General features: G+C 39.2%; 4 protein-coding genes across 5 annotated transcripts in view; all 4 read right to left on the reverse strand.

Moving 5' to 3' along the window:
* LOC130500644 (GPCR-type G protein 2-like) overlaps window positions 1-2125 on the reverse strand; it is a 3631-nt gene extending 1506 nt beyond the window's left edge. The window contains exons 1-5 of the mRNA XM_056995579.1: window positions 1644-2125; window positions 1273-1373; window positions 1034-1141; window positions 499-619; window positions 7-68 (exon numbers count right to left, since the gene is read on the reverse strand). Coding sequence (XP_056851559.1) covers window positions 7-68; window positions 499-619; window positions 1034-1141; window positions 1273-1373; window positions 1644-1858 — 607 coding nt within the window. The 5' untranslated portion in view covers window positions 1859-2125. The remainder of the gene's footprint in view (window positions 1-6; window positions 69-498; window positions 620-1033; window positions 1142-1272; window positions 1374-1643) is intronic.
* A 135-nt stretch (window positions 2126-2260) lies between these two features.
* On the reverse strand, window positions 2261-7786 carry LOC108842000 (uncharacterized). The gene is made up of 20 exons (XM_018614800.2): window positions 7413-7786; window positions 7199-7331; window positions 6992-7128; window positions 6862-6907; window positions 6570-6782; window positions 5987-6493; window positions 5782-5916; window positions 5492-5707; window positions 5321-5410; window positions 4987-5228; window positions 4810-4898; window positions 4358-4398; window positions 4238-4268; window positions 4027-4149; window positions 3703-3917; window positions 3520-3615; window positions 3306-3418; window positions 3058-3193; window positions 2854-2958; window positions 2261-2766 (listed from the first exon to the last, which is right to left on the reverse strand). The coding sequence occupies exons 1-20, from the start codon at window positions 7685-7687 to the stop codon at window positions 2563-2565; spliced, it is 3147 nt and encodes a 1048-aa protein (XP_018470302.2). The 5' UTR covers window positions 7688-7786; the 3' UTR covers window positions 2261-2562.
* A 701-nt stretch (window positions 7787-8487) lies between these two features.
* On the reverse strand, window positions 8488-9576 carry LOC130500642 (protein PELOTA 2-like). Its single transcript, XM_056995572.1, has 5 exons — window positions 9439-9576; window positions 9262-9300; window positions 9062-9156; window positions 8875-8981; window positions 8488-8800 (listed from the first exon to the last, which is right to left on the reverse strand). The coding sequence occupies exons 1-5, from the start codon at window positions 9472-9474 to the stop codon at window positions 8727-8729; spliced, it is 351 nt and encodes a 116-aa protein (XP_056851552.1). The 5' UTR covers window positions 9475-9576; the 3' UTR covers window positions 8488-8726.
* A 5215-nt stretch (window positions 9577-14791) lies between these two features.
* LOC130500641 (protein PELOTA 1-like) lies at window positions 14792-16555 on the reverse strand. 2 transcript variants are annotated; one of them, XM_056995570.1, is made up of 7 exons: window positions 16407-16551; window positions 16057-16132; window positions 15796-15871; window positions 15668-15700; window positions 15518-15586; window positions 15240-15346; window positions 14792-15092 (listed from the first exon to the last, which is right to left on the reverse strand). In XM_056995570.1, exons 1-7 carry the CDS (start codon window positions 16465-16467, stop codon window positions 15065-15067), a joined length of 450 nt encoding a protein of 149 aa, XP_056851550.1. In that variant the 5' UTR covers window positions 16468-16551; the 3' UTR covers window positions 14792-15064. The 2 variants fall into 2 exon arrangements, with proteins under 2 accessions (XP_056851550.1, XP_056851551.1); XM_056995571.1 differs by lacking the exon at window positions 14792-15092 and having other exon boundaries at window positions 15313-15452; window positions 16407-16555.
* Window positions 16556-16857: the final 302 nt, after the last annotated feature.

Here is a 16857-nt window from a genome sequence, read left to right on the forward strand (position 1 = left end):
CTATGCCACTCTCAATTGATTGCATCAGTTGCCTTTCCAACGATTTTATTTCTGATTCTTCGATCTCTCTAATATGTTTCCAGGGAGGAAGAGAGACAGTAAAACGAGCTGTTACAAATATTATAAAAAAAAAACACTTTCCAATACAGGTACTCTATCAGTGTGACAATTTACATTACAGAACATAAAACGCTTCATTCAAAGTTCAGCTACTTCAGTACTTAAATTCCCATTATACACTGTTTTGTAACATGTTTTTTAGTCTACATCTCTTTTTATTCCATTATTTACTTTGCTCTTAGATGCAATTTTTTTCTCCTCTCGGAGGAAAATAAAGTGGCAACTGACACATGCAGTGCTAATCATGTCTATCTAACTATTCATCAGAGTTAATGGTGACACAAGAGGAAAATGATAATAGGCAAGAAAAAACTAAACAGCAAAAGCAATTAGAATAAAGCAGAAGCTAGAAGAAAACTTGAATAGTGTAAGGAATACCTGATGAAGAGGGATATATAACTGAAGGGTAAATTGACAGCTCCAAAACCCGATAAAACGGCCATGAGGGTGACACCAATGACCCCGATTCTGCTGATCAGTTGAGGCATTGAAAAGAAACCTTTCAAGATAAAAGGGTGGTTAAGTCAACTAATAAGCAGAAACAAGATCATAAGCCTACACGAAAAAAGCACCGAGAGCGTTTGTATATGCATAGAAGCTAGAAACAGACGCAAACATAAAGAAGGCAGAATGATTGATTCAGCGAATTTAATCTGAAGGTATTTTCTAAAGTCAGGCAATCATAGTCGGTGTCACATACTAGCAAATTTAATCTGAAGGTATTTTCTAAAGTCAGGCAACCATAGTCGGTGTCAAATACTCACATTCTGTTTTCTACATAAAACATCATCTACTACTCCACACATTAAAAAGCAGGCATTATTTATAACAAATGTAAATAAGATCAATTTGCTTCTCGCTTTTACAATGGTGAGGCGAGGGAGGGTGCATGCATAAACACAAAAAGAGGTACCTTTGTCTTGAGAAGGCATAGGAAAATGAATTCCCATGCGCCAGAAAGCATAAAGGAAGGCTGTCAAGAATAACAAGGCCCCAACAGAAGCACGTTCCCTTCTTACACCTGAAATGACACATTAACAAATAATGAAGCTAATAACCTTCTACTTGATACAATTATTAAAATGGCAAAAAAAAAAAAAAAGAAGATCAATAGCAAGTAAACGTAGAGGTAGCGTGAGAGGAAGGGGTTACCAGTATTGCGAAGCATCAAATAGCAATGATAGTAGGGTAACATGAAAACAAGAAGCACAATCAAACAAAAGAGATCCACCTTCCAATTAACCATCCTTGCCCTGCAAAGCAAAAACAAAAATCTCAATAGAAAGCTCCAAAGGCTTCAACTTTTTTTTTCTAGCTAGCAGATAAGAAAAGATTTATATATATATATGTCTCACTCAGATCAAATATATAATTAAAATGATGGTAATTTTCAAAAGCTGAATGAATACATTCACTCTCTCACAAATGAATGTCACATGACATGATCCAGCAAGGTTTCCACATGAAATGGAACAGAGGAAGAAAGATTCAATAAAATGAGTTTCAAAACAGAGAAAGCTTACTCTCTAGACAAGACGGGGATGATCTCGAAGAGGACGAGCTGTAAGAGGTTGCAGGAGAAGGCGAAGACGACGCTGAAAATGATCTGAACCAAGGCTCGCTTCTCTTCGTACTCCTTGTATAGCCTTTGATTTAAAAACCAGAGACCCGCCGACCCTAACAGACACAGCGATCCCATCACCACCATGCCTTCCAACATCCCCCATCCGTAACCCATCGCTTATCTCTCAAAACAAAGGAAGAAGAAACCTCTGATCTCTTTTCTCTCTCTCTCAACGAAAAGCTTCTCTCATCAGCTGTCTCCACGAGCTTTCCTTCCGCTATTCGATTTAACTCTCTCTCTGCCGACGAACGGTTCCTTCCTTTCTCGTCAGTTTCATCACCAAGCGTATTCAATTAACCAAGAGCTTCACCGGATAAGAAACTACTTAACCGAGCCGTACCGTAACCTTCTGGTTCATTACTAAGAAGATGTCATAAGTAACTGGATTATGTTTACACTGTTATTATGTCTTCCAGATATTAAAGTTGTTGCTTACAGGTACGTTACTGTATGAAATTTCACTAAATCCTAGCTGAGTAACTAAAATAATGTAATATTCACTCCCGAACAGCAATGTACATTTTACTCAATAATATAACCAAATGCCAGCACATTATGAAGGCCAAAATACAATTTTGTCAATGTAAAAAAAACATATCAAGGGTAAAATACAGATAACATTTTACCCCATCTTCACTCAAAATAACTTGCAGCAAACTTGGAAAACTTCAAATAAATGGAAAAAAATGAGGAAGAAAAAAACAAAACTCTCAAAACTCTGGAGAAGAAAAAAGATTTGAGACTCAAATGAGCAAGAATCGATTTCAAACAAATCAGAAAAAAAATACAGGATGACAGTAGAATACAATAGACTCAAATCAAACAGTAGAAGAAGCAAACGCAGCAAGAGCGTTAGCTTGAGAAGGAGGTAGACCACTTATGAAAGGATGCAACTGATCCCCATAAACCGATATCAGGTGGGAGAAAGTTCTGCCTACTATTGCTTTCACTTCAACTTTCTCCACTGGCGACTCCACCACTTGCCCAAATATTCTTACCAGGTCCGGTACATGAGGTATTATCTGATTTTGCATCCCAACACCCACCAGAGGATTAAACCAAACCCGAGAACAAAAAATTACATGGGAGAAAGAGAAAGAAAATAATACCTGTGGATTGGATGCTAAAACAAGCGAGTATATACAACTGTATACAGCCATGGACTCCTCTTGATCTTCCTTTAGAGGTAGACCTCTTAACAAAACTGGAAGTACCTGGATCATATATATTAACTCAGGGAATGAGTACAATGGTTTCATAAGGTTAGCAACATAAATATACAAGAAACTAGCCTATCCTGAGATCAATCATACTTGATTTAGTGGGACTAATTCAGGATGAACAAGAATCATCCTCGCCGTAGCACCTGCTGCATTATCCCTAACAGCGAGGTCTGTTTCTGACTCCCCAAAAAGCGGGTTAAGTCCACGTAGCACATCACCGAAATATCTGGTATTGAATCAAGGGAAGACAAATATGGCATGTGCTGAAAAAGTCAATGGACAAAAAATCTTTATTATGCCTTCAGTATAGTTGAAGTGTCAAAACACGAAAAGGATACTTGAGAGCAGTTTCACCCCCGTTTTTGCATAGCTCTCCAACACAGAAAGCTGCATTTCTTTTATTGGTTGCATGAGTTGATCCCAATTCTTTGAGCACCAAAGGCATTATCCTCTGCAGAAAAAGAAAAAATAATCCCAATTAATTGGTTGGTTCTAATACACAGCTCAAACACCAAGAAACAATCATATGGAACATAAGTTGAGGAAAATCACATCGACATAGGCAGAGATTGGAGCACCCATGTCTTGAGCAACTTCGGCAAGACAAGCAACAACCATTGTCCTGTCCTGGTCGGGACGTCTAGCTTTCTACAAACAAAAGAAGTGAAAGAGTAAGTGTCTAAACTTCAATGAAAGAAGTTATGGCAATGACTGCTGCAGTCACTAAATACCCACCGCAAATTTCATCAACGGCTCAAAGAGTTTTGCAAAGACGGGTTCGAAATGAGACCCCATACACTTAGCAAAGGCGGGGAGGAGGTCAGAAACTGCATCCATGAGGACCTCATCATGTCCAACATCATCATCATCATCACTCTCGTCTTCTACTTGCTGGCAAGCTGCTTTCTCCGTCAGCAGTAGCAATGTCGCATCAACAAGGGGCGATAGATCTACAAAAACAATGTCGTCAGCACAGTATACAAGAGTTTTAAAATTTGAATATCCTGAAGTAACCTTTTTTTTTATAAAATTGAATCCAACAAGTAAAGAGACACCCACAATTTTGAATGGCTGCGTAACCATAATCCTTCATGATGTCTGCAATGCTCAAGCAAGCCTGAGCAACAACCTCCTTATCGTCATCATCAGCCATGGTTTTGATATAAATATTCATAACTGTGTCTGCGGTGCACAAAAACTATCTCAGTATCTTCTAAAGTCATGCTTGTTGTTAATGAGAAGGCAAAAGGTGCTGCCTAATGTGGATTACCAAGAATTTCATTTGCCTTCCCAGTTCCATCCTAAATGAGAACCAAATAATCAGAAAAAGGAAAAACTAGAAGAGAGGTGTGGAGAGAAAGATAGAGAGATTCAAGATCAAGTCCCTTACATTATGAGTCTGGAAAATGGCATGTGCTGCGGCCAATATATCTGCAATTCCAACAGATAAAAGAAAGATAAGTTTAGAGACTCAAAGGTAAAATGACAAGACCAACTCATAAATTGCGTAAGCTTTAAAAATTAAAATTTTAACAGATCCGATGAGCTACATATTCTAACAAAACTGAGTGACATCAAATTGATCATATGATATTACAGAAGCAAAGGGCCATATGCTCAACTGCTAGCCAATTTTTAATCCTAAAACATGTTGCTGGTTGCACCATATGTCGGGAAAAGTACAATGAATCAAGTAAACACCATTTACTAAGCTATGTCTATTTAAATCCTCCAACGGAAGACGTTCGAAGAGTTACGGATGAGGTCGTCTGTGTCGGCATAGTAATAGGAATTACAATAATTGGAGCAAGAAATTATACAATCAATAGATTGAAAACTCACGCTTCAAACCAGTGATCGCTTGAAGCCGAACATCTTCATGAAAATATCCAGAATGTTTGTCCATGATCCTCAATGATTCCTCGAGGTAGCTAATAAGTTAGTTAAGTAGGCATGAAAAAAGGATTCTAGTAAGACGTCCAAAGAAGTAAAAAAACATAAAGAAAAGTTAAAGGATACGGTGCAAAAGAAGATTTAGTGTGGAGTGCAAAAAGGCCAAGAGCTTGAGTTGCAGCTGCCTTTTCATCCAAAACTCCTGTTCTTACGCTTATGTTCCGGATTCTGGGCTCATCATGAGCTTCATCATCAGAGGACACCCCTCCAAAATCGTTCACATCTTCGTCTGACTCATCAATGTTGACAGCAGACCCATCATCAAGATTGCAAGAAGCAAATACTAACGGCATAACGCGAGGTAAATACTGCATAAAATGTATTTTATTTACGTAAACATATAACCAACGGAGTCAAAGCTGTTAAGAAGGAAGTCTATTTGAGAGAAACTTATGCACACCTGAGCAAAAGAGTCATCCAATATTTCAGCTACGTTGCTGAAGAATCCATGAGTGTACTCTCTCAACTCGCTGAACTCCAATCCAAATCCCTGAAATTTTATCATGGTGAGCTCTTTCTCCCACAAAATGGCATATTCAGTTGAAAGATACAGAACAGTGAGGGTAATTACTGCTATTGCGGCGTCAATGAAAGCTGGCAAAATCGGCTCCATCCCTTGTTTCCCAACAGACATTGCCACAATCCCTACAAGCTCAGTAGACCTTGCACGGGCACGAAGATCCTCGTCATTGGTGAGCACCATGAAAAACTTCATCGTCTCCAATACCCTCCCAGCGTATGGATTGAATGCTTGCTCTGCAGCAGCAGCTACCGACCCAATTGCCGACTGCAAGCAAATAGTACAATGCTTAAATCAATATTTCGTAAAAACGTAAACTCTAGCAAAGGTTGTCTGTGTACCATGCATGTCTCTTGGAGATTACGGGGACTATTCTCGAGGGCTGCCATGAGCTTCCCCATCAGAGGATCAAGGTATGCAACAATCTCCTCTCCCATGTTCTCACAAAATGCTGCTAAAGCATAGTATGACTTTTCCTGTAGACATTAATTAGAAACGTTACTAATAAACTAGTGCTGAAGCTCAGTTCCTTGCTTCAAAGTTTACCTTCACGTCAACAGATGAATCTTCAATCGCATTCAAAACACATGGAAGAAAGCTCTGATAATGCGACAGGATCTCAGGCTGAAGATGCTCAGCAAATTGGCCTAGTGCAAATGATGAACCCCCTCTAACCATTTTCTCAGGGTCTCTTAAACCTCCCAAGACTATACTAAGAACAGGATCCAGCTTCTCCTTCATAAGATCAAAGCAACCTTCTGATATAACACCTAGAGCCGTTACAGCAGCTTCCCGGAACTTCAGATCCGGACTCTGGCCATACATGGAAGAAAACTCGAAAACAGTGGGGAACACATGCTTCGGCAGGTTCATAGCTAGTGTGTCAATCACCTCGGCAGCCGCACGATCGGTAACAAGATCATCATCATCGTCATCTTGGTCGGATGACTCAGCGAGCAAGGGGCACATGACTTGCAATATTGGTACGACTAGTTTGTGTTTCTTAAGGATGTTGTTTTTGTACTTTGCCAACCATGAAACTATTTGGATTGCCTGGTCAATAAATGGAAACATAACATCATCGTCTGAACTGTTTTAAAAGTAAAAAAAGAGAATAGTTTCTCCTAACCTGGTGGCGTGTGCTAATTTCCAGGGTTTGATTACATGAGACTTCAAGAGAGAACTGAACGATTGATTTGACGGAATCTCCAAGAAGAGTAGCAGGAGACTCAATCAGCTCATCGAAAATTTCGAAAGCGAGTATAGCAACGTCCTCCTCGCCGGATGCAAGACATTTTCTTGATAAATCCAATATGCTGGGAACGAAATCTCGGAACTTGACCTGATATAAACACACATAAGCACACACATTCGAAATAGAAAGTAACCAAAAAAAGTAGGAGTAAAGTCGCTGGAGTTACCACATCGTCCCCGTCGCTTGCGAATTCAAGAAAAGAACCCACCGCCCTGGTAAAGTTGCAGAAGATTTATATGGAGGAGTAAAAAGAGGAGAGCAGCGACATTTCTATAAAAACAGAGAAGTGAAATTACTTGAGAGCAGCAACTCTGACACGACTGCTGCTTTCATCTTGCATGCACTTGAGAAGCAGAGCTTTTAAGTCTGTAAAGTATGGCCTAAATGAGTTCCCTATCGTTTCTGTCAAAGAGCTGAAAAGGATCAATGCTACCTACAAACAACAAAAGAAAGAACAGATTCAGTTAAGTGAATCTAACATTCGTCAAAAGAGTTTAACATACTTCACGGTGGTCTTCTTGAGCACTCTGACTACACTGAAAGAGAAAGCCAAGCAAGTCAGGCCACTCTCCAGCAGGAACAGCGTACTTCGCTACTACACTCACAACATTGGCACTCGCACGCCTCACAGGTGGACTATTAAAAACGAATTAAATTCAATCAAAAACAAATTAAATTCAAAATTTTCCAATTGAAAGAGAAAGTAAAGAGAGAAACCTATTCTCTACGGTGATGCTCTCGATTAAAGACTGTTTAACTTCCTGTTTCATCTGCGGAGAAAGCTTGGCCCAGTGTCCGGTGATCCTTTTACGGAGGAGGACGGCGGCGAGCTGGCGGACGTTGGGGGTTTTAGCGGTGCGGAGGTGCTGGACGAGGGAGGGAACGACCTGAGGATCCTTGGCGAGACGCTTGATCTGGTCCTCCGCTTGACGGCGAGCATCGTTGTCAGGCATGAGGAATTGGATCAGCAGAAGCTCTAGAGATTGCGCCATTGTTTGAGTTTGATTGATCTTCTTCCCCTCCCGAAGCAGACAGACAGAAGGCTGCTGGAAGTTGTGGGAGTGATACGAGAGCGAGCGAATAGGGTTTTATTTATATGTGAGGGTTTTTTGCTTTTGGTTTGGTTTTACGTTTCTACTGGTCGGACACGGTGTCTTTATGTTCGGTAATAAACTTGATCAACCGAAACTTTTGATATTTAATATGATAATTAATTTTTTGACAAATTAGTTGGGTTGTAAAGTTGGACATTTTCAATTTTTAATATAAAAATTATGAATTTTATATTATACGACTTTTAAAGTTTTATAATCTATTTGGTTGAACTTGATAGATAACTAAAAATATTTTTGTTTGAAAAATATAAGGTTAAAAACACACAAACCTAACCTAAGTGTGAGAAAATGGATGGTGTATACAAATCTGTATTCATGTTGTGAGAATTTATATTTTTGAAGATGAAATCCATCTTTATACTCATTAAAGTATAAATAATTATTTAACCAATTATAAATAAACTATAAAATATTATTTGTTGTACAATTTTGTATAAAGATAATATTTACATTTTAATATAAAAATATTTCTTTTTTGACACATTATAGACTTTCTTTAAACATCGTATATTTTGTTTCATTTTCACTCGCACCTTTTTCTGTGGTTTGAATAGTTTTAAGTTGTTGAAATTTTACAATAGCTTTGTGTTTGCGTTAATGTTCATGATGTGTATAAGAAGTACGAACTGAGGCTAACTAACTTGACCGGTAGATAGCAGATCATAGTATAGCATTTATATCATCATATGTTATGTGCTCCACAAATATGTTTTATAAATCACAAAGGCTCAAGATTCAACAAGGTACGTTGTTTCACAAACGCTGCACAACAGCAACGACTGATCCAACTTAATGTAAGAGTTTGCCTTTTGGGCCACAATACAAATCTCTCTTGAAAACTATAAAGAGATGCTAATAAGTATAGTGAGACGTATATGATCTTGTATGTTTTCTACACCCGAAGAAGATATATATATTACATCTCGATGTCTTCGAGGTCTGGTAAAGGGAACCTGAGAAGAGCTGCAATTCCAGTCAGCTGTGCCAACTCTGCAAAAGTTTATCAACACTTAATAAAAGTTTGTTATGAAGAAGAACGAAGAGACAAAGTAGCAGACACTCACGTTCTCCTGAAACATGCATCGACGAAAATATAAACGCCTCTCCTCCTGAATCTTTCACTGACTCAACCAAATCCACATACTTCTTCCTTGTTTTAACGTCGGAATTCCTGGACAAAAAATTATAATGTCAATCACGATAATACAGAAGTCGAATTGCGATTAGTATTCCCTCCTTTCATTACTGAACCTGAAAAGCTCATCTGTGATGAGAAGTGTTTGGACTGCCATTCGTTCATGAGCAACTTCTACATGTTTTGGTCCATAGCATGCCCGAGCTGGATCCTGGATTTAAATCAAGCAAAGAGAATCTCAAGACACGTTATAAGTTTATAACATACTTTAAAACGGATGAGAATCGTTTTGTTGTACATTGCAAAAGAACCTTACATTTGAAAGCATGGTGAAGAAATCGTTTAGAGCTTTGACCTGCACGAGGCAAATTCACATCAAGCAATGAATGATAAAAGTACAGTTTAAGAGCACCACCATACAGAAACAGAAGAACAAAAATATTGAAAGAAGAAGATGATAATTTATCAAAGCTAAATTGACATTTTAAATCACCTCTTTTGCTGCTTTAGTATCTTTGATCATATTCATCACGTTGGGAGCATTTAGAACCTCTCCCAAGCTATGTCTGTCCACCAAAACTAATGTTAAAGATCAAAGAAAATTTGCAGGATTTATCGAAGTGAACAAGCAAACCAAAAGCTAGAGGTGAGCGGTTTAACACTGATAGCCACCACACAAACATGAATTTAAACATTAATAAAGTAAGTACACCGGTAAATCCGGACATACTTATACAGGAAACCTATTAGGTTTATCTAGCAGATGGCATGATACAGCGAAGCTAATGAACACTGTAGATTCTTATTTCGATTCAATGTAAAGTACAAAGGATCGATCTCATCAAGCCAAGAGATACTTATGAAGAAACACTCAAAAGCTATGATAAGAAGTATTCACTCACACCGAGAATTACAAGATAGAAATCACAAACACTTTTCAGAATGAATCAACTAAACAACGTCTTCTCTCTTTTATATTTCTTCCTTGCTTTGTTTCGTAACAAACTCTGCAACTGACACTTCAATGACTGACACGTGCTCCTCTCGTAACTAACTTCACTCAGTCCCACGTGTCATCCTTTTCCTATAGCAAATCCTCTCTTCCAAGAGAACCTTGACCACAAGGTTCAAAAGATGGAAACTTCTTCTGCAAGTCATACAAGAATTCCCACGTAGCTTCCTCTTCACCTTGGTTCTTCCACTTCACCAGAACTTTAGTAGCCGCACGGTCTTGACGTTTCACCATCTTACGCTCAAGTATAGCTTCCGGCTCCTTTGTCAAAACATCAGTAATAACCACCGGGAGTTGCTGCGTAGTAGACACATTGCCCACTAAAACCTTCAGTTGAGAAACATGAAAGACATGATGAATCAAAGAAGAAGGAGGCAACTCCAACTTATAAGCCACCAATCCACAGCGATCAATTATCTTGTAAGGCCCAAAGAACTTAGGAGATAGCTTGTTGTTAGAGCGCATCACTGTAGATTGTTGTCTATAAGGTTGCAACTTCACAAACACGTAATCCCCAATCTCAAAGCTTCTCTCTGTTCGATGTAAATCCTCGTTCTGCTTCATACGATGTTGAGCTCGCAGGAGGTGAAACTGAAGTAACAGAATCATATCCTCACGGTCCTGCAAGGACTGCGCCACCGTCTGTACCTTAGACTCTCCTGGAAGATAGGGTAAATGAACAGGAGGTGGCCTACCATAGACAGCCTCAAAAGGAGTAAGCTGCGTTGCTGAATGATAAGTAGTATTGTACCAATACTCAGCCAGAGGTAGCCATTTACTCCATAAGTGTGGTCTCTCACTCGTCATACATCGAAGGTATGTTTCTAAGCACTTATTCACAACCTCCGTCTGACCGTCACTTTGAGGATGATACGCTGAAGAGTAGTTCAATGCAACGCCTTGTAGAGTGAATAGCTCACGCCAAAAGTCACTGAGAAAGACAGTGTCTCTATCGCTTACAATGGACTGAGGAAGACCATGGAGACGAAAGACGGTATCTAGAAAAGCTTGAGCTACTGTGGCTGCAGTATAAGGATGACTTAAAGCCATAAAGTGAGCAGCTTTGCTTAGTCTGTCCACAACCACAAGGATCACAGATTTTCCAAATGATTTTGGTAACCCGTCTATAAAATCCATTGAAATGTCAGACCAAATAGCTGTTGGAATGGGCAACGGTTGTAGCAACCCTGGAGATGCTACAGTCTCATGTTTACACTGCTGACAAACAACACAACTTCTGATATACTGCTGTATATCTTTTGTCATCCCTTTCCAATAGAACAAGCTCTTCACACGCTGATGTGTAGCATCGCGACCGGAGTGTCCTCCACTGCAAGACTTGTGCAACCATTCCAAGATGGTGTTTCTTAACTCAGCATCTGCTGGAATGACTAACTTGCTTTTCCTTCTTAAAGTCCCCTGTTTCCACGTAAAGTGTTTCTTGAAATCAGGTTTCTTTTTCAATGCTTCAATCAGCTCTTTAATCTGTAAGTCTGTTTCATAGCAACTCTGTATCTGCTTCATCAAATCACACTCCATAACAGAAATTGCCATACTCAATACTTCAGATCCTTCAACTCGTGACAAAGCATCAGCAGCCAAGTTATCTTTGCCTTGTCTGTACTGGATCTCGTAGTCAAACTCCATTAGTTTAGGTAACCATTGTTGCTGTATTGGAGTATTTAACCTCTGCTCCAATAAGTACTTGAGGCTTCTTTGATCGGTTCTGATGATGAAGTGGTCATGGAGAAGATAGTGTCTCCATTTCTGAACCGCAAAGACTACTGCAAGTAACTCCTTCTCATATATCGATAAGTGTAGCTGTTTGCCCTTCAAGTGTCTACTGATATACGCAATAGGGTGACCTTCTTGCATTAACACCGCGCCAATACCACTGCCACAAGCATCAGTTTCAACCACAAACTGTTTGTTGAAGTCTGGTAACGCTAGTACCGGAGCGTTGCATAAGGCTTCTTTCAGCTTTTCAAACGACTCTTGCGCATCATCAGACCATAGAAATGAATCTTTCTTAGTTAACACTGTAAGTGGTCGTGCAATTCCACCAAAACCTTGGACAAAACGTCTGTAATATCCTGCCAATCCTAAGAACCCACGCAGTTGTTTTAAAGCTTTTGGTTCAGGCCACTCTTGGATGGCTTTAATCTTGTTAGGATCAGTAGAAATGCCTTTAGCTTCAATGTAGTGTCCTAAATACTCCACTCGTGTAGTAACGAAGTCGCACTTACTCCTTTTAGCATACAGATTGTTTGCTCTCATGATCTCAAAGACTAGTCTGAGATGATGGAGATGATGTTCCACTGATTCGCTATATATCAGTATATCATCAAAGAAGATGAGAACAAACTTCCGGAGAAAAGGCTTGAAGACTGAGTTCATCAAGCTTTGAAATGTTGCAGGAGCGTTTGTCAATCCAAAAGGCATCACCAAGTACTCGTAATGACCACTATGTGTTTTGAAAGCAGTCTTGTGTGTATCCTTTGGATCCATACGTACTTGGTGATATCCAGCTCTCAAATCTATCTTTGAATATACAGAAGATCCTCCCAACTCATCCATCAAATCTTCAATCAGAGGAATAGGGAATCTGTCCTTAATGGTCATGCTGTTGAGGTTTCTGTAATCAACACACAGTCGCCAAGTATTGTCTTTCTTCTTCACAAGAACTACCGGAGAAGCATAAGGACTAGAACTGTTTGTAACTGTTCCTGCATCCAGCAATGCTTGAACTAGTTTATCAATCTCTGTTTTTTGATATAGAGCGTAGCGATATGGACGTTGATTGACCGGGTTAGAGCCTTCCATTAGTGGTATCTTATGATCATGATTAACACGGTGTGGTGGTAGTGTAGTAGGTTCTGCAAAGATATCTTCATATTCTGTCAACAAGTCGTTTAACCCAAAATCTGTTGTTTTACTCTCTGCTCTGTTATCAGCCCTCACTCCTACTGAAAACAACTCAGGAGCCCCAGCTCTCACTCCTACTGGGTGCAACTCTTGTTTACTAACACTCCCTTCATACTCCTCTAACGAGTTGTTCAGACCAGAATCTGTTGCTTTACTCTCTGCTCTGCCATCAGCACTCACTCCTACTGAGAACAGCTCAGGAGCACCAGCTCTCACTCCTACTGGGAACAGTTCTGGTGTCGCAGCACTCACTCCTACTGAGAACAACTCGGCTTCCTCTGTATCCTCAATCTTGTGTATGTAAATCAATGATATCTGTGCGTCTTCCTCGGTTATCTTGAGCTTGTTAGCTTTTACTTCTGTCGTAGCTCCTTCTTTAATACCATGTAACACTACCCTTTTGTTGAGATACTTAAACTGCATCTCCAGTTTCAAGAAATCCCAAGTTATTGGACCAAACAGGGAGAGCCATTGAACTCCAAGCACCATATCACAGTTACCAAGAGGAATCAACATCATATCTTGCTTGAAATTTGCGTTTTGAAACCTCCACTCAAATTGTTCCACACGACCTGTAACTGTCAACTTTCCTCCATCAGCTACTGCAACTCGTTTCATGCGAGGTGGTTTGATCTCACATCCCAGCCTTTCAGCTATACTAGGATCCATGAAGTTATGTGTAGAGCCAGAATCAATTAGAATATACAGAGTTTTCTTCCCATGAAGACCCCTGACCTTCATTGTTCTATAATTCTCTGTAATTCCAGCTACTGCACTTACTGAGATATGAGCAATATCTCCTTCATTCTCATCTTTCTCTTCCTCATCTAATGCTTCAAAGAACTCATCGTCATCAATCTCCATCGAGTAGAGTTGCGTCTTCTTGTGTTTCAAGTAGTGGCCAGGAGTATACTTCTCATCACAATGATAACATAAACCTTTTGCACGCCTCTCACTCATTTCTTCTTGAGATAGAAATTTCTGAGGTTGCTTCATCACTTCTTTCGGTTTATCATTACTCTCCTGGTTATACTTCTTCGATTCATACGGCTTTTGCAGCAGTCCTTTAGTCGTATTTGAACTGTTGTTCATCTTCCAACTCTGAGATGTCTTCCTGGGATGAGCAGTTTCATATAACCGTCCCAAAAGTAAACACTCATGAGTTGATTTTGGTCGAAACATGCGGATGTGCATCTGTGTATCTGTGTTCAACCCTGCCAAATACGCACTAACCAAGTAGCTTTCACTAAGCTTCACTCTCATGCGTATGAGTTCGAATTTAGCATGATAATCTGCAATTCCTGCAGTTTCCTGCAATCGTTTCAACTCAGCAATTGGATCATCTAAAGCATCTTCAAATCTTTCTTTTAACAATACTTTGTATTGATCCCAATCCTCAATAACATAGGCGTCTTGTTCCGATTGAGCTAAGGATTGATGCCACGCCGCCGCGATTTGATCAAAGTGAATCGAAGCTAATCGCACTCGTAGATCCATCGGAGTGTTATCAATTGCGAAGAACTCTTCCACTTTGAATAGCCAATCTTTCACATTCTCACCATTGAATCGCGGAAAATCGACCTTCGCCATCCTCGTCATACAGTTATAGTTGTATTGTGGAGTTTGACGATATCGGAAATTCATCTCCGGCGCCTGAGGTCCGCTCGTTGATGGATTCATCGGATTGTTCGTCGTCATGAGCTTGAACGTTTCGATCAGCTCCCTCACACTTTCGTCAGTTCGCGCATGTCTTTCGTTCTGCATCTCGATCGCCTTCTCTAAAGCTTCAAAGCGGCTGAGAACGTTGCCGTCAGTTTCACGCGCCGCCGTACTTTTTGAAAGAGCTTGCGATCTCGTCTCTGTCATCCGAGAATTCGTCTGGATTCTGATACCTTTGATACAGCGAAGCTAATGAACACTGTAGATTCTTATTTCGATTCAATGTAAAGTACAAAGGATCGATCTCATCAAGCCAAGAGATACTTATGAAGAAACACTCAAAAGCTATGATAAGAAGTATTCACTCACACCGAGAATTACAAGATAGAAATCACAAACACTTTTCAGAATGAATCAACTAAACAACGTCTTCTCTCTTTTATATTTCTTCCTTGCTTTGTTTCGTAACAAACTCTGCAACTGACACTTCAATGACTGACACGTGCTCCTCTCGTAACTAACTTCACTCAGTCCCACGTGTCATCCTTTTCCTATAGCATGGCAGCATAGATCTAAAATCAGTAACGTCATTGAATTGAAGCATGTCATTCATCTGACACTGCCCATTAATTTTTTTTTATAACTTTGACAGATAGTTATTTTGATAGGTTACATAAACTATTTCACAGAAACCCTACCTATATCCAGAGTTTGTGTGCACCAGAATTATACGCGATTTGTTCTCAATTATAGCTCTCAACTGTCTTCTCTCTGCTTCCAATAATAAGTGACGATGAAACTGGTCCTGAAGATAAGAAACAATCAAAAGCTCACCACTTCATGTGTGTCATATATGTAAGGAAAATCAGTAACTCTTGGAAGTGCTTGCATCAAGTATTAAGCTTGTCCAGCTGCAATTTGATTGATAATTATTAACCCTGTAGGTTTAGAAACAGTCTGGAGAGACAAGAATTACTTTTGTAAAGCCGGGACTTGCGATCACTGCACAGCGAACGACACTGAAGTCAACATGTTTCACAAAGGCCTGTGTTACATCAATAGACTTTTAGCATGTATAAAACTCAGGTACGCTTTTTGTTGTATATTCTGAGAGTCAAAAACAAACCTGCAGAACATTCTCAAAGAATTTCTTCAATGCCTACAGAATTAACGAAAATTGAAGAGATAATATCAGAGAAATTCCATCAGCCACAGATTTGGGCGTGTATATAATGAAACAGTGCAGGAACATACAGACTCGTAACCAGCAATGGCAGGCCCATGCTTCCTAGGAATTGATGTTTCTATTCGTGCACGGCTACTTGTCACGCTGCCAAATATTAGAAAATTACAATTAAACGAGAACAGAATGAATGATTTTATTTGACTCTTGCGGAAAAAAAAGTAAGAAAAAAAAAATTATTCGACTCTCCTTCCATACTCTTCAACCAAAACAACCCAGGTGACACAAGTATAAATACATGCCGTCAAAACACCAACTAGAGTAATCAGTACCTTCTGCCAACAAGGAAGATTTGTCCAAGTCCTTCTTGCATTAGAACTACAGCTAGATCAGCACTGGCAGCGGGATCTATGCAAGACAACAAAGGGCAACAAATTTGAAACCGGAGTAAAAAATGACTTGCAGGACTATGAGGATATATAAACTGGGGACAGAAGCAGAATTTTGGAATATTGCATGAGAAAGTTTGTAAACCAATGAATTGGGTTCGATGTCTACTCTAGACCACATGGAGACAGATCTGGGATCATGTGCCGAGAATCAACAGACACCTTTGTGGGTTTATGACAATTTCAAAGGTATTTTCTCCAGAAAATAAGAAGGTCGAAAAGAAGCAGCATACCTGAGGCTTGCTTGAGTGTATCAAGAGCCAATGAGTCCCAAAATGCCTGAAAATAACCCATGTACACACTGCTAATTACAAATGAAGTTTTCTAAAAGGAAAGAAAATCTATACTATTATTTATGAAGTGATTTTGCTTAGTTGTCATGTTCTCCATAATTTTAGGTGATTTTGCTTATTTGTCATGTTTTCCGTAATTTTAGGTAATTTTATTTATTTATTATATGCTTAATAATTATAATTAATAGTTTTGCTTATTTTTAATAATTTTAATTAAACATTTGATTTAAGACAATCACAATATTATAACATCTTATTTTGTATATATCATCTTATTTATAATTATTTTTGATATCTGCTGGTTGATTCTTATTTTGATGTTTTAATTAAAATTTTAAGTAATTTTGCTTATTTGTCATATTTTCCATTGGTTTAGGTAATTTTGCTTATT

The sequence above is a fragment of the Raphanus sativus genome, unplaced genomic scaffold (assembly GCF_000801105.2).
Source record: "Raphanus sativus cultivar WK10039 unplaced genomic scaffold, ASM80110v3 Scaffold0005, whole genome shotgun sequence".
NCBI lineage: Eukaryota > Viridiplantae > Streptophyta > Magnoliopsida > Brassicales > Brassicaceae > Raphanus > Raphanus sativus.

Coding starts and splice junctions, on each gene's coding strand:
- LOC130500642 (XM_056995572.1), bottom strand. CDS start 9,474: ATGAATATGATCAAAGATACTAAAGCAGCAAAAGAG. Junction 9,157..9,261: donor TCTTCACCATGCTTTCAAAT/GTAAGGTTCTTT, acceptor ATTTAAATCCAG/GATCCAGCTCGGGCATGCTA. Junction 8,801..8,874: donor GATGCATGTTTCAGGAGAAC/GTGAGTGTCTGC, acceptor AAACTTTTGCAG/AGTTGGCACAGCTGACTGGA.
- LOC130500641 (XM_056995570.1), bottom strand. CDS start 16,467: ATGGGTTATTTTCAGGCATTTTGGGACTCATTGGCTCTTGATACACTC. Junction 16,133..16,406: donor TACACTCAAGCAAGCCTCAG/GTATGCTGCTTC, acceptor TGTCTTGCATAG/ATCCCGCTGCCAGTGCTGAT. Junction 15,872..16,056: donor ATCTTCCTTGTTGGCAGAAG/GTACTGATTACT, acceptor AATATTTGGCAG/CGTGACAAGTAGCCGTGCAC.
- LOC108842000 (XM_018614800.2), bottom strand. CDS start 7,687: ATGGCGCAATCTCTAGAGCTTCTGCTGATCCAATTCCTCATGCCTGAC. Junction 7,129..7,198: donor CTCAAGAAGACCACCGTGAA/GTATGTTAAACT, acceptor TGTTGTTTGTAG/GTAGCATTGATCCTTTTCAG. Junction 4,269..4,357: donor CCATTTTCCAGACTCATAAT/GTAAGGGACTTG, acceptor GTTCTCATTTAG/GATGGAACTGGGAAGGCAAA.